This window comes from Brassica napus, chromosome C9 (assembly GCF_020379485.1).
Source record: "Brassica napus cultivar Da-Ae chromosome C9, Da-Ae, whole genome shotgun sequence".
NCBI classification, from domain to species: domain Eukaryota; kingdom Viridiplantae; phylum Streptophyta; class Magnoliopsida; order Brassicales; family Brassicaceae; genus Brassica; species Brassica napus.
This window is the reverse complement of record NC_063452.1, coordinates 11,730,921-11,756,002: the sequence shown is the minus strand read 5'-3', so window position 1 is coordinate 11,756,002 and position 25,082 is coordinate 11,730,921. Positions and strand designations below refer to the sequence as shown.

General features: G+C 37.8%; 2 protein-coding genes across 2 annotated transcripts; one reads left to right on the top strand and one right to left on the bottom strand.

Annotated features, from left to right (window-relative positions):
* Window positions 1-2,467: 2,467 nt before the first annotated feature.
* LOC125593404 (phosphatidylinositol 4-kinase gamma 2-like) lies at window positions 2,468-4,355 on the top strand. The gene is made up of 2 exons (XM_048769982.1): window positions 2,468-3,782; window positions 3,857-4,355. Exons 1-2 carry the CDS (start codon window positions 2,673-2,675, stop codon window positions 4,232-4,234), a joined length of 1,488 nt encoding a protein of 495 aa, XP_048625939.1. The 5' UTR covers window positions 2,468-2,672; the 3' UTR covers window positions 4,235-4,355.
* Window positions 4,356-4,559: 204 nt separating this feature from the next.
* On the bottom strand, window positions 4,560-5,362 carry LOC125574980. Its single transcript, XM_048769983.1, has one exon. The coding sequence runs from the start codon at window positions 5,234-5,236 to the stop codon at window positions 4,784-4,786; it is 453 nt and encodes a 150-aa protein (XP_048625940.1). The 5' UTR covers window positions 5,237-5,362; the 3' UTR covers window positions 4,560-4,783.
* Between the last annotated feature and the right edge of the window lie 19,720 nt (window positions 5,363-25,082).

Here is a 25,082-nt window from a genome sequence, read left to right as displayed (position 1 = left end):
TAAGAAAGACTGGCCACAATGACTATTGTCTCCTTGACATTCCGAATGGACTAAATCCATCTATGCATAATCCGAGATATACATTCCGGCTATTGCTAGCGAAATCCGGATGTACTTTATTAAAATGTTTCCAGGCTCTTGTATCTGATGGATGAGTCATCTCACCATCTGTCTGAGTATGCTCGGCATGCCATCTCATCTTTCCAGCAGTCTGCTCTGATTTGTACAATCTTTTCAATCTGTCTGTAATTGGTAGGTACCACATCCTTTGGTACGGTACCCTATTACGTCCCCGTCCTTGCGGCTTGAATTGTGGCTTCTTGCAGAATCTACATTCTTCTAACTTCTCATCATCTCCCCAGTAGATCATGCAGTTATCGATGCAAACATCTATCATCTCCGGAGGCAACTCAAGACTATAAACCAGTTTCTGAATCTCATAATAAGAATCAGCAGACACATTGTCTTCCGTCAAATACTCTTTAAACAAGTATGTCCATTCATTCATGCAACTTTCAGGTAGATTGTGATCAGTTTTAATATTCATCATTCTAGCAGCCAACAACAATTTAGAGAGACCTTCTCTACAACCACTGTAAAGTGGCTGATTCGCCGCATTTAACATTTCATAAAACTTTTTTGCATCTATATTAGGTTCTTCATCTTCATCATGAGCTACGAATGCATCAGCAGCTACGAATGCATCAGCTACCATATCATGAACCCTATCATAATCTACCATCTGCTCTTCCTGATGGTAACTATGTTCATTATGCAAATGATGATCAACCGGTTCTTCCCTAAAAATTGCTATTACTACTACTAGCTTCATTCTGATCATAATTATAACCTTCTCCATATTGAAACCAGATATAGTAATTTGGCGTGAAACCTCTATTTATTAAATGCTTCCAAACATTTTCACGATTTGCCAATTTTGAATTGTTGCATTTCCGACAAGGGCATAACATCTTACCACTTTCTTGGGCGAGCGGTGTTGAATCTGCTTGATGCATAAATGTCTCCAGCTCCGCAAGGTATTCTTTCGTCACTCTCCCGTTAGCATCTCTATGCATATACATCCACCTCCGCAACTCAAAAATATTCCCGGAGCCCGATATTTTTTTTTTTTTCACGTTTTTTTTTTCTTGTTGGTGTGTTTAAAATGATGTTCAAATGTCCATATTTATAGGAAATTTTCGAATCTGGTAGTTGTAATTTTCCTACGAATTTACGACGAAATTTAGTTAGGTGCCCGAAAAAAAACGTGTTACAACTACAAAGTTGGTGGATTCAAAATTTCCTCGCTAGTTAGATGTAAAATATTTCCTCGTAAAGTACACGCTACATTTACGTCGAGTTTACGAGAAAATCGTAATTCCTCGTAAAGACCACGTGATATTACATCGACTTTACGACGAAATCATTTCGTCGTTATTTTACGAGGAAATAACGTTGATTTTATTTTTCTTCGTAAGTTCTTCGTAAAATCGACGTAAATTTACGAGGATTACTTTTTCTCGTTAAATTTATTCGATAAACTTGTGTTTTTTTATAGTGATTTTACCGTCAGATCAAAGCCACCGGCCATGTTTGGACGTTTCCAACAACTCAAATTCACATAGTGTTTTTTTAAATAACATAGCCTCTCTTTTCTTTAGATGCAATTAATGTGATTAAAAAAGTTAAGCTGCTTATTAAGAGTTCATTTTCTTACGAACGGCAAATAAAATAAAATGTTATATGCATCATTTGTGAACTGGTCAGTGGATCTTTTGGAAAGAAACGTCAAATCTGTAGTGTTTCATGTTATCATCTCTTGACACACTTTCTTTTCAACCTTCCGTTCAGGTACACCTCACCTCAGAAGAAACATTCACATTATTGAATTTTATTAAAAAGTTATATTATAAACTAAATTAATAAAAAAAAATATGTGTCATCCTGATAGTATATATATATATATATATATATATATCGTGGTAACAATTTCGTTAACATATTTTGTTTTAAGTGTATTAAATAAGTCAAAGCAATCAAAAGAAGCTTGTGATGAGATACAGACACAGAAAGATGATACTAGGAACCTGTATATGTTTTTTAAACTATGTCAATGATATAGTTTAGGCTTTTGAGAAAAGATTTTTTAATGGAAAGAGGACGCAATACATGTGTAACGGCAATAATCTCGGTTTACGACCTGTTCAAATTTACGGAAAGTTAAATATTCCAGTAATTAGGTTCGTCTAGTCCCCCCCAATGAATAAAAGAATTATCCCTTGTTTAGTTTTTCTTACGAGATAATCACAGGTGGCAAGCTTTGATTGCATGGATGAGACAAAAGAAAGCTTCTGTCAGTTTGATGACGGTAAAGATTCAACTCCGTTTATATGGAACAGACGGTCGTTAATGTAAAAAACTAACGGCGTTAATTTACGAAAAGGAATCAGGAAAAGGCCAATGAGCGCGTCTATTTAAAAAAAAAAGTAAGAGCTGCTTCCCTTTCCTGTCTCCGAAGAAGAAGAAGAAGAAGAGAAAGAGTAGTTTAAGTGCCCACAGGTTGTGGTTAAGAGATTGATTATCGATTTTCAATTTCATTTTCCCATCTTGATTGTTGGCGTTGAAGAGGAGAATCATCATTATGAATTGATTAGGCTTTAGTCACACCAACCATGCATTTGTTCATCCACCACTCTGATTCCATTTCCGACGTCAAAGTTAGGATTCAGACCATATGTAATGGGTTTCGTATAACAAGGCAGAAGTTGGTCTTCGGTGGTCGAGAGCTCGCCAGGTACGCCTCGCGTGCCAAGGACTATGGAGTCACCGGTGGTAGTGTCTTGCATTTGCTGCTTAAGAAGCTCTATGACCCCCTCCTCGTCTCTCTCATCACCACTTCCGGTCAAGTCTTTTACTTTCATGTGGATCTCCGTAAGAACGTTGGGTATCTCAAGAAACGCATCTCCAAAGAAGGTAATAAAGGGTTTCTTGATGTTGATGATCAAGAGATCTTCTTTAGAGGGGAGAAGCTTGATGATAACAGAGTCTTAGGTGGGATTTGCAAAGATGGAAACTCTGTTATCCACTTGCTGCTTAAGAAGACGGTGAAAGACTTCTTGTTAGAACCTCTGCTTCTCAATCCCGCTGTGAGATTACCTCAGGTTATCGAGGATACGATTGACCGCACGGTCGATGGGTTAAACAACGGTAATCCACCTGTGAGAACAGCTGAGGGAACGGGAGGGACATACTTGATGCAAGATTCTACCGGTCTGAGCTACGTGTCTGTTTTCAAGCCCATGGACGAGGAACCTATGGCTGTCAACAATCCTCAGCAGCTTCCTTTGTCATCTGACGGTCAGGGACTGAAGAGAGGTACTAGAGTGGGAGAAGGGGCTATTAGAGAAGTTGCAGCTTACTTGTTAGATCATCCTAAAAGCGGACCCAGATCTTTATCCAAAGAAGTTATGGGTTTTGCTGGTGTGCCACCAACCGCTATGGTCAGAAGCTTTCACAAAGTGTATAATAACCCAAAGGGAGTCGACAGTTGTTGTACAAAAGATGCCAAAGTTGGTTCTTTGCAAATGTTCATGAAGAACAACGGAAGCTGCGAAGACATTGGCCCTGGAGCTTTTCCCGTGGAAGAAGTGCATAAGATAAGCGTCTTTGACATCAGAATGGCAAACGCTGACCGGCATGCCGGAAACATATTGACCGGGAAAGGCGAAGACGGCAAAACCGTTCTAATCCCAATTGACCAGGGCTACTGCTTGCCTGAGAATGTAAGTTGACTTTATTAATGCATTCAATATATCAGAAAGTGGAACTAAAGTTATATTGAAATGGGTCTCTGCAGTTTGAAGATTGCACATTCGAGTGGCTTTACTGGCCGCAAGCAAAAGTCCTGTTTTCTGAAGACACTCTTGACTACATAAACTCGCTAGACGCTGAACAAGACATTGCGCTTTTGCAACTCAACGGTTGGGACGTCCCTGAAGCTGTCGCACGCACGCTGCGTATCTCCACGATGCTTCTTAAGAAAGGCGTTGAGAGAAACCTAACGCCGTATCAAATTGGAAGCATGATGTGCAGAGAAACGGTCAACAAAGACTCTGCGATTGAAGAGATAGTGAGAGAAGCTCATAACTCGGTGTTACCTGCTTCAAGCGAGGCTACGTTCCTTGAAGCTGTCTCTATGGCCATGGAACGTCGTCTGGATGAGCTAATTAAGTAAACTTTTCAAAGTACATAGTAAAGTATGGTTTTCTTGTATGTATCAATGTTTGTTTATGATTGAAAAAACCGTTGATCTCTTCATGGATAATTTTTTCTTCCATGAAAGAAGCCTTTAAGCTTTTGTGTTTGTTGTTCCCATAAAGCTTAATAAATAAAACGTTGCGGAGATGAGGATTGGTAAGATGCGCATTCAGCTCCATACCCTTCTCGAATCGTGGCTCGCTCAACCATATGAGCTAGCTAAACCCCCGATATTTGATCTTTATCATAATCATTAAAATGTATAATAATTAAACAGTCAGGATTTAACCAATGCATTCATATATTTTCTTGATAGATCAAAAGATCTGATTATATTTTGTTCGAGATCGACCCCGACCATAGTCTAACAAACAAACAAATATTTCTACGTACCTATTAAAATATTAAATGATACAAAAATGTTACGGATCACCGTATTTAACGCAATGCTTTACATCCCCATGATAATATATACTAGCTAGTCACCCCTATTATCATAGATCATTTCTGTAGCATCACCATCCTCTCATCTATCCATCTCTTGAACTTCGGGGCACTCCATGATGCTCTCTAAAGACGGTTCCCACGATGGTGATGATGAAAACGATGATGATGCTTTTATGATCATCTTCTCTAGCTCTACCATAACATCTTTGGTCATCATCAAGTTCCCATCGTCATTCTTATTCATCTGAAGCAAAAACATATCCAATTCATGTCTTGTAAGCACTATCTTCACCTTCATTTCACCGTGACCATCTTCGTCACCATCAAGTCTGAAAGACTCTTTTGCATTTTCTCTTACTTCTGTCTTCCCTTCTTCTACTTCTCCTTCCCTACATCTATCCATGCAGTTCCCCATTATTACCAAATTATAAAAAGAAAAAAATATGACAAAATCACAAGAAAATAAAGAAGACTTGATTTGCTTTTCTTTTTCTTTGATAATAAGTGATTGCCAATGAGTGTGAAAACACATGTATATATAGATGCTCAAATAATATTATAGGATCAAATATTACTCTAATACAATCAAATCTTTTTTGATGATTTTCTTTCAAAAGCCTTTGAACTTTCCCAACGACACTCATTATTATTCTGAGTGACAAAGACATATTTGTGAATTTGAAATGATAAATATTAAATAGCATTTTTAAGTTTTTAAACTATATGGTTTATATGGTATGGAGTCAAAATATTTGCTTTTCCAAATATAAAATATAAAATATAAATAAACACGTTTAGAGTATTTTAGTTGAATAATTCTCACAAAAAGACAACCATTAGGTTAATGTCGACATCAACCGGTCGGACCATGTTGCCCGACAAAGTCACGGACACATGCAAAGACTCTTGAGAAGCAGTTTTTTTAAAAAATCGAAAAGAATTCATATTAGATAAAGACCGAAAATAAAAACCGAAATTTTCTTTTAGATAAAGATTTTTATTTTAACACCGAAAAGAATTGTTTTAAGCACACTATGCAATGTAAGAATGAGTAAAACAAAAACAAAAATGTAAGAATAAGTAATTCAACGTCATGGACTTCTTTATGTGTTTGGATGTTCTTGAAAAAATCCGATCACGTGCACGGACCAAATGTGAACACAAATATATTCTCCTCCGAAATTTACAATGCATAAAGGCTGATCACTAAAAAGAGGAAAAAAATGAATTAATTGTTATATGGACAAGTTGCCTATAAATTTAGAATTTGGATGTTTTTTTGCAAATTTCTACTATATTACAAACCACATTCTTGTTGTCTTGCAGAAGAAAAAAAATATATTCAAAAATCGTTTTTAGGTCATCTCCAACTCAACTCCAAAACACTATTTTAGTGTGATTTTGATACAAAAACCTTCTTCAATCCAACACTAAAAATCACACCATTTTAGTGCAATACTATAATTTCACACTAGTCATTTACTTGTCCACAAGTAAACTTTAAAAACAATCAAGAGGGAGATATTTAAAATTGGGAGCTTATAACCAAAATAACACTTTCTAGCATTCAACTTAACATCCCAAAGAAAAACATAGCAAATAGCATGAACAAATACTTTTATTACACTCTAGCTTCTCAAGGCCTATCAAGACTCTTTTATCTCTTCACAAGTTGTAATGTTCATCAACCAACAAGTTCTTTCAACCAACTCTCACATTGATTCACACACACACAAGGTAAATTCTCACAAATAGGCACATGATCTCAATCATTTGGCTTGGTGAACAAAATGGTCTAATGTGAAGCAAGGGTTTTCAAATGCATCTTTTATGGTGACTCACACTCAAGAATAGGAACAAAAACATTATGCAAAATTTATCTAAGAAAATGAACAATTCATGCATACAATGACTTGTTCACATCATTCTACCCCTTTCCTAAATGATTTCAAGCTATACCCTTATTCTTTTCATCATCCCAAAACCCAAAGATACACTCACTTTCATCTCTCATCCAATGAACACATTCCCATTTCTTATTTTAGCCAACTAAAAATTTTTTTTTTTTATTCACTCAGCTCTTTTATTTTTTTTTCCCCACTCTTTTCATGTTTTTTTTCTTCTTTTATTCTAAAGGGGATTCCACTTATAAACACAAGATCCCTCTTTTTTGTTTTTTTTACTCAAATCCCAATCTCAAGATCAAAATCAAGCATACGAACCCAACAAACATGGCTAGCTCAAATGAGGTCCTAATGCTATCCAAAGATGAGAACAACACATTGTCGCTCCTAATACTCTCAAGATTTTGCACATGACATGCTATCAATAAAAGACCTCACTCAAGCAAATTAATGTTGGCTTCAAAGAATGGTGAGGGTTAATAGGTATGAAAGTGCCATTTGGGTTAACAAAGATTGGTACAAAGAGAGAAAAATAACCCAAATGTGTATAATATTCATGATCAAGTATGCAAATGCCCATATGCAAGAGAGATTAAGTTCATTAAGCCCTAGTTCATTTGGAGTTGGTTTCAAGAACAATGTCAATCATCAAGCAAATAACATGTTTCAAGAAGAGTTTTCAAGGCTCGAAGCTTACAAGCTTTTTTCAAGAGATGCTTAAGCTACTTGATATGTTTAGCTAGGATGTCAAATTGAGTTCTAAACATGTGTTCTTACAAGGTTTCTCCCAATGCATGAATGCAATCTAAATGCTTCTAGACTCAATCATAAAAATGCAAATGGATCAAGTGAAACTACATGAAGATTTTCAAAAAATATCAAAATTTTATGGATTTTCTATGCAAATAAGTATTCATAATGTAATGCATGAGACTCATGGCAAGTAAACAAAACATAAAATGATGTGAGATAGTAGACTCTCCCCCAAACTTACTTCATACAGTCCCTTGTGTGAGAGTAAGCTCAAAAAAGAGATCTAAGGGAAATAAATAAACATAAAACTAAATATGTACAAGGTTGGGGTGACACTTACTTGGAGTTATTGGCTGAATTGGGTGGTAGAGGACCCTTGGCCTCAGATTTATTTCACTTGTAGACATGGGCTGAAGCGGAGAACTGAAAGAAGGTGTCTAGATTCAACCTGAAAAGCTAAATATGTACAAGGTTGGGGTGACACTTACTTGGAGTTATTGGCTGAATTGGGTGGTAGAGGACCATTGGCCTCAGATTTATTTCACTTGTAGACATGGGCTGAAGCGGAGAAGTGAAAGAAGGTGTCTAGATTCAACCTGAAAAGCCTCAACCATACTTATTAAATAACCTAAAAAGGAAAGATAAAGAAATATATACAATGGATAACATGAGATTTCCTCCCAAGTGAGCTTGTTTTAAGTCTCTAACTTGACTTTGTGTGCTTGCTAATCATAAGTATCAAAAGGTTGACCCAATGCACCTTTGGTCCTTCTCCTACAAGAACAAGGAACCAAGTATGCAAAGGAGCACACTACTATCCATAGAAAATAGACAGATTTTTCCTCAAAGAGCTTCACTAAAGATGTGACATGAATTATGAAATGCTCCTTGAGGTTCAGATGATCATAAGAATCAAAAGCATTTGGTGGAGACACAAATTCAACTATAGGCTCAAACGAAGTTTTAACAAAGTAGTCAACTCTATCTCCTTCAATCAAATAAAACACAATGTTCTCATTCTCATGAAAGTTTTTGACAAGGGGGTTTTTCTATCTCAAACAAGAGCCTATCAACATCAAGTTCATCCCCTAAATCAGCTAGTTCAAGAAGAGGTCTAGGTTCATCAAGCATCAAAAACTCAGATTCAAGATCAATTGAAGCACAAAGATAGTTCTTGTCAAAACAAACTTCAATATGATCTCTAACAAGCTTTCCTACTCTCAAGTCATCTTGTTTTCTAGTTTCACATATCAGATCAAGACATTCATTGATGAGCACATGAGAATTCAAATCAGAGGCAATCTCTTCAACACATGGCAAGCAAATATCCTCAAAATGAAGTTCTAAAGTCGAATTGCATATACCTTCCAGCTGGGTTGGTGGAACCCAATAAAATACCTCTTTGAGCTGTTGAGCCATTCTTATCTCAATGCCGGTGAGCTCTCTTCCTTCTAGTATTACCCGATGTGACATAAGATTTAACCTGAGCATCACTGCCATGTCCTCTCTTGTCAACATTGGATTCTCTTTGCAAAGCTCATCCACCTTTACCCTCTGTTCTGGTGTGAGTATACTTTCATCAAATGGCTCCTCCATATATGGCTCATCATCATCATCAATGTGATCTTCAAGTGTGGCTTCATCTTCTTGTGGCCAAGCAAAGTGGCTTGCTGCCATCACTGAAAATAGCAAAAGCTAGAATAAAAGGTTAGTAGCTATACAAAAGCAAAACAAAGCATAAGAAAATAAAGATTAATCTCAAGAAAGTTTGAAATCTTAATGACAAATCTACTTAGTTCCCCGGCAACGGCGCCAAATTGATTAGGCGTTAAGCACACACCAATTAACCTAATGTGCCAACAATACCACAATCGAATGGTATGTCATTGTAGCATTTTAGGATCGAATCCACAAGGAACTGGAGACTTATAACACCAAGAATACACAAGCTTTCTTAATCTAAGCAAATAAGAAGATTGATGATTTTGTAACAAACTAATGTCCTATGAATATAAACAAGGTGATCTCAAATCCAATCAAGAAATAAGTGCAAGAATTCAATCAAATGCTATAGATGGATCCATGGGCAATGATAATTGATATAAGGTGATCAAAGTTCAATCTAGGATGTTCAAAAAAAACAATCAACAAGTCTATAGGTCTAGATCTCATTCAAAATAGATTAATCCACTCCCGTGATAATAATCCCTATGTTAGTCATGCTTTAAACATCAAATCCCGTTGGCTAACACATTCAAGGATGCATAAATCACAAGTCTACTAACCACTTAAACATCTCGGACATCTACTGCCGTTGGCCAAATATGTAAAAGACAATGCTAAGTTCATTCAAGCATTTTAACAAACACCTTCAGGACGTAAAATAACTTAAGGTCTAGATGAGAGTGATCAAGTCTAATCTAGCATTAAGAACACTTAGCAAGCATAGAACATTGTTAATCAAGCAATAAACATCCTAAATATCCACTTAATCAACCTAATATATCTAACCCATGAATCACAAGTTCACTACTCACTAATCTCCATGAGAAACCTTAAACCATGTAAGGATCAAGGCTAATCATGTTAATGAGCAAGAGAAACACAAATATAAGATGAAGTACTTCCTTAGATTATCAAAAGATTCAAGTTTTTACAAGTTTAGACAAAGTCTTGAGATAAAATGAGATAAAAATAAAGTTTCTAGGTCTAAATATATTTATAGGAAGGCAAAACTCGAACCGGTTTAATCCCACAAACCAGGATTAAACCGGACTAAACCAAAATTAAATCAAAAATCTCGGCTTGTCTCCTCCAGCTCGACTGAACCGCGGACTGCTCAACTCCGCGACGTCTGGCCGCGGAGAATCTCCAAGCTCCCTGCCTCGTTTCCGCGGCCTTGTCCAAGGGCGTCGTGAACCCGCGGTATTCTCTGTTCATTTTCCGAGTCTCTGCCGTGAAAACGCGGCCTCTTTTACTCCGCTATGGCCACCCGCGGTCTTCCTCTTCGTCGCAATCCACAACAATCAATCTCCAAGCCACTGTGAGCCACCTTCCAAGTCTCCGTCCGTGTTCTGGTCCTCCGTCGTGCTCGGTCTTCACCGTGGCCTCAAGCTTCGCCGTCGTAGCTTCCAATCCGGTCATGGCCTTCTTCCCCGAAACCTCCATTGGCGTGAGTCTTCAGTCTCGTCTCTATCTTCCTCGTCGAGCTCTCCTCCGTGACGGTCTGAAACCACACGTCATCGTCAGCCCAGCCTTAGCCGTCGTCGGGTCGAAGCTCGCCGTGTCGTCAAGCTCCGGATCGGCTTGGAGGAGAAAGCTCGTGAGCTCCAGTGGTGAGTTCTTGCTTATTTGCAAAACAGGTCCTCGGAGTCTTGATTATTCACGCATTCGCCCCAAACTTCTCAAGTGTGCACTTTAGATCCTAATGCACATAAATGGACAAATATATGCAATGTAGACACCTAAATGCAACTCAAAACACTAATATGAATAATAAATATACGTTAAAAACTATTAAAATCATGAGATATCACACACCAAATTTGGTGTGATACTATTCACCACACTAAAATACTATTTACCGCATTAAAATACTATTCACTTAATTTATTAATAAAATAAATAATTAAATAAATGACAAATAAATACATATAATATTATAAAATAACTTTTAGTGTGAAGTTTGGTATTATGGTTGGAGAATAATTTTTTTAGTGCTGAAATTACATTAAAATAGTATGATTTTGACATTTAAATAGTGTTATGGGTTAGAAATGTTCGAGTGGATTACTGGAAATTAATGAAATGTGGGGGAGACAGGTTCCAGGTTTTAGGTATGACATGACTTTCAGGACATCTTGAGAAATTATTCAATAGACTAATGTTAACGTCCCTAATGTTATACGTGTAAAGTTAACTTCACAGAAGTAGTCAACAGAAAATGTAAAAAAAACTTACTTTCCTATTGGTTATTATACCTTCTGTACGCATCATTTGAATCATTTGGTATCTAATTATATTTATTGTGGATCGTTTGATTCTCAAACTGTTTATTGTTTTAAATTCTATAAAGTATAAACTTCATATCCTAGCTATCCAACATTACATTTTGTTTGAAACGTGGTCTTTGAGTGGCAAACACACACGCCTTATCTCTTTCTCTCTATTTTTAATCACGGTTTGCCAAGGGGGGAACACACTACAGTTTAGGACGCCCTCATATGAGTTAGTAGAGATCTCCCCGGTCCGAATTCTCCTTTTCATCTGTCTCGACTGTCAAGATGTACAGGGTTTTCAGCAGCTTGAAGCGGCAAGGGTCTTCAGCAACTCACGGCAGTTAGGGTTTCCGAGTTGGATCTTCGTTTGAAGCCAGGGTGTGGCCGCGGGATAGTATACGACGGTTCTAAGTGTTAGCCTTGGACACTCCATACTCCGTGAAGTCCAAGAAATTTGATCCGGTTGTCACGGGAGTTGGAAACTTACTTTTCCAATCTTTTTTCGCACAATTTTTTCTTTTTATATGCCTAAATCTGCTTATCGATTGTTGGAGATGGGTTTTTCACCCCTATCAATTGAAGGTAAAAGATAGAGAAAGCTTGAAGAGAGAAAGACAAATTAAAGACTGAAACTTTTGATTTTATCGTTCTACCGTTTTGAGTTACAAAACTAATATATTTTAAAGACTGAAAAGAAGGATCTAGACATAAGACAGCCAGCTATCTTCTTGTCTTCTTAGGAACCATCAACGGTCAAGAGAGCATATCGGTTGTGCAGCCAACTGCTTCTTTGTCTAGACACAGACCAGCCAACTGCTTCTTTGTCTATATTCACCATTTGAATGGGCTTCGTAGTGGGCTTCGTCTTATGGCATTGGGCTGCCATAACCCTCTGTTTCTGAGCTACGTTAATAGCCCCTCGCAAACTCGTGGTGGGGGAAGAAACCACACCGAGTTTGAATCGCAGTGAGAAGTAAGCTGCTTGTGGTAACGACTTTGTGAAAATATCGGCTACTTGAGAAGTTGCAGAGACATGATGCACCACTAACGTTCCCTTTGCCACTTGCTCTCTTGCATAATGATAATGTGTTGCAAAATGTTTGGACTTCTTGTGAAGAACTGGATTGGCAGTTAAATGCACTGCTGATAGGTTGTCGCAGAAGACTTCAGCCGGTTTCTTTGGTGCAGATCCAAGTTCTTGGAGTACATCAGCTATCCAAGATAACTCAGCTGCAGTATCAGAAAGACATCTGTATTCAGCTTCTGTCGACGAACGTGAGACAGAATCCTGTTTCTGAGCAGACCAAGAGATCAAATTATTTCCAAGCATTGTGCAGAAACCTCCACTAGATCGTCTTGTCTCACTACAACCTGCCCAATCACTGTCACAGAAAGCTTTAAGAGAAGAGTCAGAATCACTATAGAAGTGTAAACCCATTGTGATTGTTCCTTTAATATATCGCAACACTCTTTTCAGTAGATGAAAGTCAGCCATTGTTGGCTTATGCATTCTTTGACAAACCAGGTTCACAGCAAACTGAAGGTCTGGCCTCGTCAGAGTCAAGTACTGAAGTTTGCCGGCTAAACTTCTGAAGTATGAGGAAGTTTCAAACAGTTCATCTTGATGAGGGACTCGATCAATCTGCAATGGTAACGGTGTTGGCATACGAGCACACTCTAGCATCCCCACACTCTGTAGTAAATCAGTGGCATATTTCTCTTGATTCAAAAATATGCCAGTAGGTGTATACTGCACCTGAATCCCAAGAAAATAGCTCAGAGCTCCCATATCTTTCATCCTGAATTCTTTCCCAAGCGACTCAAGCAGCTTTGCGATAACACTCTTGTCATTCCCAGTCAACACCATATCATCAACATATAATAAAAGAAAGATGATGATGCCATCTCTGTTGTAGATGAAAAGAAGGGTCTTTCACACTGCAGATGAACCCATACTTCAATAGAAACGAGCTGAATTTATCAAACCAGGCTCTTGGAGCTTGTTTGAGGCCGTAAATAGCTTTGTGAAGGAGACACACATGATCTGGTAATTCTTCACTCACAAAGCCAGGAGGCTGCTTCATGTAAACTGTATCAAGTAAATCCCCATGAAGAAAAGCGTTTTTGACGTCTAGTTGCTTCAGATCCCATTTATTGACAGTGGCGAAATGTAAGACCATCCTCACTGTTGCTGTTCTTACCACTGGGCTATAGGTTTCAAGGAAGTCAACACCTTCTTCTTGTTCATTCCCTCTAGCTACAAGCCGTGCTCTTAAATTCTTTACTGTTCCATCGGCATTCAGCTTGGTTTTAAAGATCCAACCGCATCCTATAACATGAACATTGACAGGTCGTGAAACAAGACTCCATGTTTCTGTTTCATGGCACGTGTCGATTTCATCAGTCATAGCACCATTCCATCCTGGATGATTGAGTGCAGCTTTCACAGTTCTTGGTTCTTCCGGAACTGTTTTTACTGTATGAAGCACGTATCTTGGGTTTGGCTTCCTTACGCCAACCTTTCCTCGAGTAACCATCGAATGAGAATTATCTGCAGGCTCAGGAGATGGTTGTTGATTCGCAGGGGAGAGAGGTGGGAAATCATCATCTGAAAAGAGTGACTCATTAACAGTTGAAGTTGTTGAATTTGAACCTTCAGTGGCAGAGGTTAATGTGGGTTGCTGCACTGTGGGTGTTGCATGGTTTCTGTTTCCGTGCACCACAAGATCAGAAAGAGGAGCTTCAGGAGAAACTTCTTGTTCTTGAACATCGACTTGAAGACCTTTTGTCCACGCAGATAACAGAGGAGTCTCAGGTTGAGGAAGGAGATGTTGGTAAACATCAGTATACGGAAATCTTTGTTCATCAAATAAGACATGCCTGCTGATGTATACTCTGCCTGTTGGTGGATGAAAGCACCTGTAACCTCTGTGTTTTTCTGTGTATCCCACAAAGACACACAACAAGCTTCTCGGATCAAACTTATTATGAGCATATGGACGGAGATTTGGATAACATGCACATCCTAGCACACGAAGAGCAGAGTATTGAGGAGCAATTCCATTTAGTTTCTCAAATGCACTCACTGTTTTGTGATGAACTGCCGTTGGAAGGAGATTGGACAGAAAGTTTGCGGTGAACAAAGCTTCAACCCAAAGATTCTGTGGCAGTTTAGCTTCAAACATCATTGATAATCCCAACTCTATAAGATGTCTATGCTTTCTTTCTGCCATACCATTTTGTTCTGGTGTATGAGGGCAAGAAAGAAAATGTTGAATCCCGCAGGTTGTAAGATGAGATGAGAATTGCGTGTTTACAAATTCACCACCTCCATCACTCTGAAAAATCTGAATCTTTCTCCCAAACTGATTTTCCACAAGACTTTGAAAGGATTTAAATGTTGCAAAGACATCTGACTTGAGTTTTAAAGGATACAACCATGAGAATCTTGAGAAATTGTCAATAAAAATGACATAATATCTAAAACCTTGAACAGAGGTAACTGGAGCAGGACCCCATACATCACAGTGAATCCTCTCTAAGGAATTTGAAGACTGAAAAACTGACTTAGAAAAGGGTAACTTACAAGTCTTCCCTAGTTGACAAGGTTCACACATGAACTTTGTAACTTTATTCACTGAAATAGCCTTAACAGAAGATAGATGTTGAAGAATCTGTTGGTGAGGATGCCCCAATCTCTTGTGCCACAACTCATCACTTGTTGACTGCTGCCTGGAGGAGTAGAACGCAAGAAACTGTGGGTTCTCTAACCGGTACAAACCTTCAAGTTTGCTTCCTTGACTGAGAAGCTGTTGTGTCTTTTTGTCCTTAACAAACACATTTTTAGAGTCAAAGGTGAATTCACATGGATAATCATCGGTGAGTTTTGACACAGAGAGTAGTGACTTAGTGATTTGCGGACAAACAAGAACATCTTTAAGAGGTAGAATACCTGAGAAACCCGGAATGCCTATGGAACCAACATGAGTAATGGGAAGAAAGTCACCATTACCAACAATGACTGCATCTGAACCGGAATAAGGTTGAGCATTTTGCAGATTCTGAGCTGAACTGGTGATGTGATGAGTCGCTGCAGTGTCAGGATACCATTCGTTGGCTTCATAGTCAACATCCTCAGAGGTTCTAATCGCAGCTATAGCTTGAGGAGCTTCGGTCTGTTGAAAATGTGGATCAAAGCGCTTGTAGCATTTGAATGCTGAGTGCCCAAATCTTCCACAAATCTGGCATGTTGGTCTCGAGCTGTTGTTTTGAGAGCTACGACCACCAGTTTGACCGAACTGCTGGTAAAAGCCTAGACCTTGCGTTGAGTATCCACGACCTCTGTAGCCTCCTCTGTGTTGTCCTCTTCCTCGTCCATAGTAACCCCCTCTGTCTGTATAGAACGCCTGATGAGGAACAACTTCATTGGAGACACTGTATGCTTGAACCTTATCTTCAAATGCAGTCAGTTTGGCCATGACGTCATCAAGAGATGGAGCAGGTAGAGCTTCCATCAAATTTTCTACAACAGTGCAGATGGACTCGTACTCACGACCCAAACCGTTCAAGACACCAAAAATTTTCTCACTTTCTGAAATAGGAGCTCCTATGGAGTCTAGTTGGTCACACAAAGTCTTGATTTCAGCAAGATACACAGCCATCGTTTTTGTACCTTTTGTTAAAGTCTGAATCTTTCTCTGTAGGGCCAACTTCCTTGTAGCAGAAACCCTATTGTACTTCTGTCCAAGAGAGAACCAGACCTCTTGAGATGTATGAAGACCATAAACAGACCTGAGAGCGGTTTCTGAAAGTGTTCCATAGATCCACGCCATAATGAGCTGGTCCTTCTGAACCCATTTCATAAACTCAGGATTTGCAGCTTTTACGACTTGGTCTTCTTGTCTGACGGTCATGGTCTGAGCTGGTCTTGGTTTGGAGCCATCAACGTAACCAAGAAGCATCTGAGAGGCCAAGAACTGCTCAAACTGCAACTTCCAGAGAAGATAGTTATCATCTTTGAGCTTTAACGTAACACACTGATTTATTGTCAGATTTGAAGCAGAGTGAGAATCAGGATTGTCTTCCATAGCTCTGATACCATGAAGGTAAAAGATAGAGAGAGCTTGAAGAGAGAAAGACAAATTAAAGACTGAAACTTTTGATCTTATCGTTCTACCGTTTTGAGTTACAAAACTAATATATTTTAAAGACTGAAAAGAAGGATCTAGACATAAGACAGCCAGCTATCTTCTTGTCTTCTTAGGAACCATCAACGGTCAAGAGAGCATATCGGTTGTGCAGCCAACTGCTTCTTTGTCTAGACACAGACCAGCCAACTGCTTCTTTGTCTATATTCACCATTTGAATGGGCTTCGTAGTGGGCTTCGTCTTATGGCATTGGGCTGCCATAACCCTCTGTTTCTGAGCTACGTTAATATCAATGTCCGGCCTGATCTCAAGAAAAGCTCATTCAAATTAAAAGTCCAAAAGATAAAATAAGCCCCGTTCGCAAAAATTTGAAAAGATGAAGAAAGAGGCTTAAGAGCAACATTATAGCTCAGAACGTTTTTGGGTTCTTAGATTTTTTTTTTCTGATTAAAAAAAAAATTAAAAATCTATTTTATAATAGATGAGTTTTTGCTCACTCCTCAGCGCGCTACGTCAGCGTTTTGTGGGTCCCACTTAGAAAAAATGTGAAAAATGTCAAGTCAGCGTTATAAACACCAACATTTATACCACTAAGCTAAATGATACTTTGTACATTGATGGTCGAACCTAATATATATTTATGAAGGTCAGAAGCTCTTGCTTCTTCGGCTTCTTCTCAGGGTCAGGCCTACAAGTGCGTTATGGGTTTCATTTTTAAATGAAATTCATCACGTTATATGAAAAAAAGCTCAAGTTTGCAACAATTATAGTTTTCTCATATTGTAAACTGTTGTCGTTTAACATGAGTTTGAGTTCTTTTCATCACTGTCTCAAACAAGTCTGAGTTAAAGAGTTGCGCCATGTGTCTGTTCGTAATCTATTTTTTCACCGGTGAACTCTCCATGTCCACATCTTAAATCGCTTGATCATACATGTTCCTGATTTGTAGCCCCTATATAAACCCTATATATATATAATTCCCATCTTTGATGAATCCGATCTGCATCTTCACAAAACTCATTGATTCCTCTTAGATTTAACCAACTTCTAGAAAATGTTTCTCTCTGCCTCTCCAATTCGTCAAACCGGTGTCCCGGCGTCCGTCACTCAACCTTCGAATCTCTCCGTCTTGGTCGTAGTAGTCAGAGCATAGCCTCTGGCTTCCTCGCTTCTGGGATTTCCTGAACTTCAAGAAAGACATGGAGTTTGTGGGAATCACGGTTCTCTTCCTTGATGAAAAGGTAAGTTAATCTTCGATCTATAACACTTATTTAACATAATTGTTTTAATTTATTTCTTGATTCTTTGTTGAATAATATTATTTGTAGATTCTGTGATTCATGGGTTTACTCCCGTCGGACGTGCTAATCATTACATGCCATCTTTGAAAGCTGGTTACATTGTGAAAGTCGATCGTTTTGAGGTTTCTAGGTGCTCAAGCATGTACAAGATAACTGATCATCCATTCCTCGTTCGTTTCATCTCACTAACCATTATTGATGAAGTCATCACGGGTGCTCCTAAGATCAATCTCCAGTCAAGATTAGACTGTTCGATAATCTCCAAATGATTGCGAACACAAACTTAGAAGTCCTAGGTATATTATCATATTGCATCTGGGTTTATATTATGTTTTGATATCATAACTGATATTTAAACTCATAGATGTGGTTGGGAAAATTCGTTCTGTCCAGGGCTCTGGCCTCACCAAAGAAACAACTCGAGTCGTTATTCGTCTCCTCATTGATCCGTAAGAAACAATCAACACATAATTCTCTTTATATTACTGTCTATATTGTGCTAACATCAATAATCAAAAATATTTCATACCCAAGATTTGTGGTCGTCTATTTATCTCCCTTAATTATCAATCTAATTTTACACAAATCTTTATTTTAGTGTTTAAAAGAAACTACAATAACCCAAAAAATCAAACACCAACAACTAAAATCCCAAAAAAGACGAATCATTAATGATCACCTCTCTTTTTGTCAAATCTTACAAATAAACTTCAAAACAAATATACCAAACCAATCAAATCAACTAAAACTCAACGACACATACATTGAGCCAGCTAAACAAATATAAACTACACAGCCAAATATTTAACAATTTACAAACTTACTTTCACAAATGCTTACGAAAAAGACGAAGACGACAACCAAGATCAGTGAAATTACCTAAACAAAAAAGCAGAGTAAGTTACAAACTCTGATAAATACAACTAACAATAATTTTTGTTTACATATTACCCATCAAATAAAAGAGAAACAAACACAACCACAACAGGAGATACAAGAGAAAATCCCAACAGATACAAAGGCGGCAACAACATCTCCACCTGTTCACTCCTCTTGTCTAATAAAAATAGCTTACATGCTCAATGTCAACATGCCAACGCTATTGTCTTCTTATGAGAAATACATATATTCGTTTAAAACCCATTAAGACCCAAATACGAATTGTCACTCATTTTATAGTTATTTCTACAAGTCTTCATGTATTTGTTTTAAATGTCCGGTAAAAACAACAAGTTTAAAAGTAAAAAAAAATATAATCAACATAATAAGAATAAAAAAAATTATTACTTAATACACACAACTTACACAACTAAACTGGAAAAAAATATCCAGAAACAAAAGGTACTCTCAATAACCTTAATATAATTTATTTAATCTCAACAGTACAAGTAACAAATTAAAAAGATAAACAAACAATAAGTCTCAGTAACACAGCAAACAACACCACGAACTATATCAATCACATTATCTTCATAAGTGGAGAACAATGCATACACAGTACATCATCACAACTCTAACCGTATAACAATAAAAAACTTAAAAAACAATGATCAACCCAAAACGCAAAATTCACAGCTACAATAACCCTAACAAATATTGAGATGAAACAAGAAATATGTCTACAACTTCGCGCTTGCACGGGGACAATGCTCCTAGTGAACCAAAGTACAAGTACCAAACCAAACGCCTCTTAATTTAGCTATTTTTCCCCTCTGTTTTGATGTTTTTGTGGATTCCCCTCTTAAGAAACCTCTGCTCCGATAATGTTGCTCTAACGAGCTCGCACCTATATTTAGGATAGGCGTGCTGACCGGTCAGAAAGTATGTATGATACAGTGATTTACATTTAATACTTTGAGAGGCGAGCTAACCCCGGAAAGAATATTTGACCTCACTCTGACAAAGATCGAATATATGATCTCATCAGTGCCGGCTTTTAGAGTAGTGCACATGGTGCAAATGCTCAGGGTCCCACATTTTGTATGAAATTTTATTTACTATTTAGGGCCTCTTTTTTTTAGTTTTTGTATAGCAAGGGTCCAATTTTAAATTTTAGTTATTGGTCTTAGAAAGAAAAAAATAATATGGCACATGGCCCTTCTACTTCTTGAGTCGAACCTGGATCTCATCACAAAGGACGACGAGCTATCTTTTGTCTTATTCCAGCCATATTTGGCTATAAAAAAAAGACATTAGCTGACCAAACAAAGGACCGATTTTTTTTCCCTCAAGCGAAGAGAGAATAGAAATAACTTAGCAATCTCAATACTATCTTGTAAGAGCGAACTTGGTTCGAGTACCGAACTCGCCACACATTTGTAAACTTTTTTTATTTCGATTTACTTCTAATATAAACGAGTATTTCGACCAACTTTGTCCTTTTATCAGAGCCGTGCAAAGAACTTCTGATGCCATAAGCCAAATAAAACTATATTTATAATTTTCTAATAAACTTTTATATATGCAATATAATTATATAGTAAAAGTGCGGTTTGTGAAATAATTTTAATGAAACATTAACCTACATTTGTTTATTTTTTATTTATAAATGATAACATTAATATATAAATACAAGTTTTAATATGAATATTATTGATTATGATTAGTATTATTTTAGAATAAATAATAATCGATGAACTGAAACTAATCCCAAAATATTAATAGTGATCTAGACTTAAGAATAAAATTATTACCAATTAAGAGTTTATCGCTTCTTTATTTTAATCAATTTACAAATCTATATAGTCTTAAAATATAAGTGAAATTTATTGATTTTCAAATATAATATGGGGATTTTAATTAGTATTTACAAATCTAGAAGATTTTTCTCAAATTCAGGTTATTGTATTTGTAACAAGGAAATTATTTCAAAACAGTCAAAATTTATTGTAAAAACAGATCCATTAGTAAATCTTTATGAGTAACACATGATTGAATTAGGATATATAGATTTTACAACCAATAATACATGATATTAACATGGTTATTAAAATTAGAAAAATAATAACACTAGATTTAGTTTGTAATTTCAAATCCATGAAAATACATAAACAAATAACGCCATTTAGTTTACAAACATAAAAATAATATATATAAAAGAAAATAGAAATAAAATAAAATTTTCATTTTGAATAAACATATGATTATAATTGCAATTAATTATTTTATAAATTTAAGTTATGACTTTAGAAATGGTTTAGAAAATGATAATAACCTTGGTCCAAATTAGAAAACTTATTTAAAGGGTGTTTTACCAATGAACCATATAAAAAATTTATGTGTGTATGCCCTTACATTTTACATCAAAAAAATGATGCCTAAATCAAGGTTTCAAAATTTGTTTACTAGTCACGGCTCTGCCTTTAATCATTTCTTAGTCATAATCCCGAACACTATAGAACTTCAAAGATCGAATATGAATCACAATAAAAAATAACTCTCTTTATTAACTTGAGAAACTAATTCAAAACTCAAGCATACAATCAATCTCTAAAATCCTTAAGTTATGCAACATGTTTGCATCTACTTATATAGAGATATTATTTCTCCTAATCCTAATAGGTAATATAGTTTAGATAACTCCGAAACATAGTTCCTAATTCCATAACTCGGTAGAATTAGGATAAGCTTATATCTCAAGCAATCTTTAAGCTTAATCCAACATTCTCCCCCTTAAGCTTGAAGTCTTCTACCACTACATCTTGAACTCCAATGAGATCTCTCATCTCCTTGAACTTGATTCTTCCAAGTGCCTTTGTCAAGATATCCGCCTTGTGCTCGTATCCCGGAACGTGTTGCACTTATATAATTCCTTTTTCTACACACTCCCTTATGAAATGATATCGAGTATGAATGTGCTTACTTCTTCCATGGAACACAGGGTTCCTTGTCAAAGAAATTGCTGACTGATTATCAATCCTGATAATCACTTTCTCACCCGAATCGCCCATAATCTCGACAAGCAAATCTTGTAGCCATATGGCTTGCCTAGCTACCTCTGTCCCAGCCATGAACTCAGCTTCGCATGAACATAGAGCCATTGTCTCCTGTTTTTGGGAGCACCATGTAATAGGACTATTACCAATGTAGAACATGTGCCCGGTGGTGCTTCTACCATCATCTTCATCAACGTTATGACTACTATCACTATATCTTACTATCCTCATAAGCTTCTAGTTACTGTGATGAAATGTGATGCCATAAGTCGTGGTGCCCTGTAGATACCTCAAATATTTCTTCATAGCTGCTCCATGTGACTCTCTTGGCGTATGCATGTACCTGCTCAAGACACCTACACTATATGCAAAATCTGGCCGTGTATGAAGCAAGTAGCGAAGGCATTTGACGTTCCTTCTATAGTTTGTTGCATCAATCTCCTTCTCATGGTCAGCCTTCGACATCTTAAGCCCTGCTTCCATCGGTGTGTGACACGAATTACAACTTTTCATCCCGGCTTCTTCAAAGATTCTCAAAGCATAGCGTCTTTGGTTCAACGTTATACCTCCCTCATGCTGTTGAACCTCGATTCCGAGATAATAAGATAACTTCTCAAGGTCACTCATCTCAAACTTAGATGACATCTCTCTTTTGAACTCCTCAATAACACTCACGCTTGTGCCAGTCACAAAGAGATCGTCAACATAAAAAGCAAGAAGAAGTAGATTGCCGCTAACCACCTTTCTATAAACCGACGGCTCCTTTGAACATTTACTGAACTTCAACTCTGTTAGTATCTCATTTAATTTATTATTCCATGCCCTACGTGCCTGCCTACGACCATAGAGAGCTTTGTGTAACCTGTAGACATCAGCTCCCTTCACAACAAAACCTTCGTGTTGTTTAACATAAACCGTTTCTTTCAATTCTCCATGGAGGAACGCCGTCTTAATGTCAAGGTGATGTATTTCCCATCCTCTAGAAGCTGCAAGACTGATCAGGAGTCGAATTGTCTCAATCCTTTCTACCGGTGCAAAGACTTCATCAAAGTCAATGCCATATTGCTGCACATAGCCCTTTGCAACGAGACGTGCTTTATACTTGTTAATACTACCATCCGAGTTTCTCTACAGCTTAAACATCCACTTAAGACCAATGGGCTTGACTCCGTGCGGTAAATCAACAAGCTCCCACGTTCCATTCTCACTATACTCGCAATCTCATCTTCACATGTTGTAATCAATTTTTGCAGTTCATGTGCTTCTTCATAGGTTTGAGGTTCACAATTTATCAACATGAGTAGTCATTCTCCTTCTTCTTCTTCGATGAGTAGTATATAATCATCAAGATACTTCGGTTTTGTTGTCTCTCTCAGTGATCGTCTCAAGACCGGAGCCATCTCTGCCATCTCTTCTTCTACCTCTACTTCATCAGCGATCTCCTGTTCTGCATTGTCTCCTTCCTTCTTATTTATTGTTATTAGTTCTCTATTTCCCTCGCTAGATTCATCACCCAAATTTGTATCACCATGAGTCTCGTCGATACTGTGATTCCCAAACTCTCCAACCTTGATCGAGAAGTTTCATGCTTTGTTAGGTCCATCAAGGTGCTCACTCCAGTTCCATCCCTTTGTCTCATCAAAGACCACGTCTCGACTCACTATAACCTTCTGCGTTTTCGGGTCAAGCATATGATATGCTTTTGATTCAGGCTCCGTGCCTAAGTGAACCAGTATACGTGACCTGTCATTGAGTTTCTTAAAGTGGGGCTTGTCTACCTTTGCATAACCGATACAACCAAAGATACACAGATGGCTTATATTAGGTCTTTTACGTCGAAACGCCTCATACGGTGTTATATCCTTGAGTAATATAGACCACATGTACCTGGAGTGATAATCTATGAGAACAAAGATATATATCTTCCCTCCAGCCGTACTAGGTGTTATTGGACCACACAGATCGCCATGCACGAGTTCTAACACTTTTGTTGCTCTATAGGATGTTGCCTTGGGAAACACTTGTCTTGCTTGCTTCCCAAGTAAGCATGAACAGCAAATCTCTTTCTCGATAGAAATCTGTGAGATTCCTATTACAAGCTCGCGTGAGATCATAGATTTCATAGTTTTGTAGTTCACGTGCCCTAGTCTTGCGTGCCATATACTTGAATCTCCCATTGATGCCGACTGAAGACACAAGTCTTCCTTTAAACCCATGCGAACCTTATAAAGTCTGTTCCTTGACATGTTTGCTTTCACGAGCAGCTTCCCATCACGATCATGCACCTTCAAGTAATCTTCTCTCAGCCTAATGTCACACCCAGACTCTGTAGCATGACCAAGAGAGATAATGTTACTCTTTAGGTCCGGTATATAATAGACTTATGTCATCGTTCTTGCCTCTCCATTACGATCAATAAACTCAATGGATCCCTTTCCCTTGATATCTATCCGCGAGTCGTCTCCAAACTTTACCTTTCCGGTGATAGAGTCATCGAGTAGTCTAAAGTATCGTTTGTCGCCGGTCATATGATTGCTAGCACCATTATCTAAGTACCAAATATTATCTCCACTAGAGTTTGCATCATATTTGCTTGGTACGATACCATCTTCGTTGAGATATACAATCTCGTGGATCAGTTCATCCGCGTCCTGAGTGTCACTATTGTTTTCTTGAGTTTCTTGTAACTAAAGCAAACGGTCCGGACAGTCAGAGGTGTAATGTCCTAACTTGTCGCACCTATAACACATGACCCTCGCTGTATCTCTGCCACCGCCATACCTACTGCGACCTCTTCCTCTGTACCACGAGCCTCGTCCACCTCGACCTCTACCTCGATAGTCGTTGTAGCCACGGTTTGTTTGGTTAGGGTTTGCTTGTGAATCCGAATTCACATACATCAGTTTGTTTTGATCATCTTGAGGTTCTTCTTCTTCATCAGCGATACGTTCTTCATAAGCTTTAAGACGTCCTATAATATCTTTGAAGCTTTTAGTATTTAGGTCTAAGACTTGCTCCAAAGATGCCACGATATGTATATATTTTTTCTGGGGTAGGCTCATCAAAAACTTCTTCACTAGCTTTGGTTCTTCGATGCTTGCCCCAAGTGCTGCCGATTTTGATGTGATCTCGGACAGTTTTCCTCCAAAGTCATCAATTGTTTCATTCTCCTTCATCTTCAGCCTATCGAACTCGTTCATTAAAGTTAGCAATATTGCTTCCTTAACTCTCTCCGCTCCTACATGCCTTGCTTTAATAGCCTCCAAAACCTTCTTTGTCGTGTCAAGCTCGCCGACCTGTAGAATAAGAACCTCTGGTATTGACTGGAATAGAAGCGCA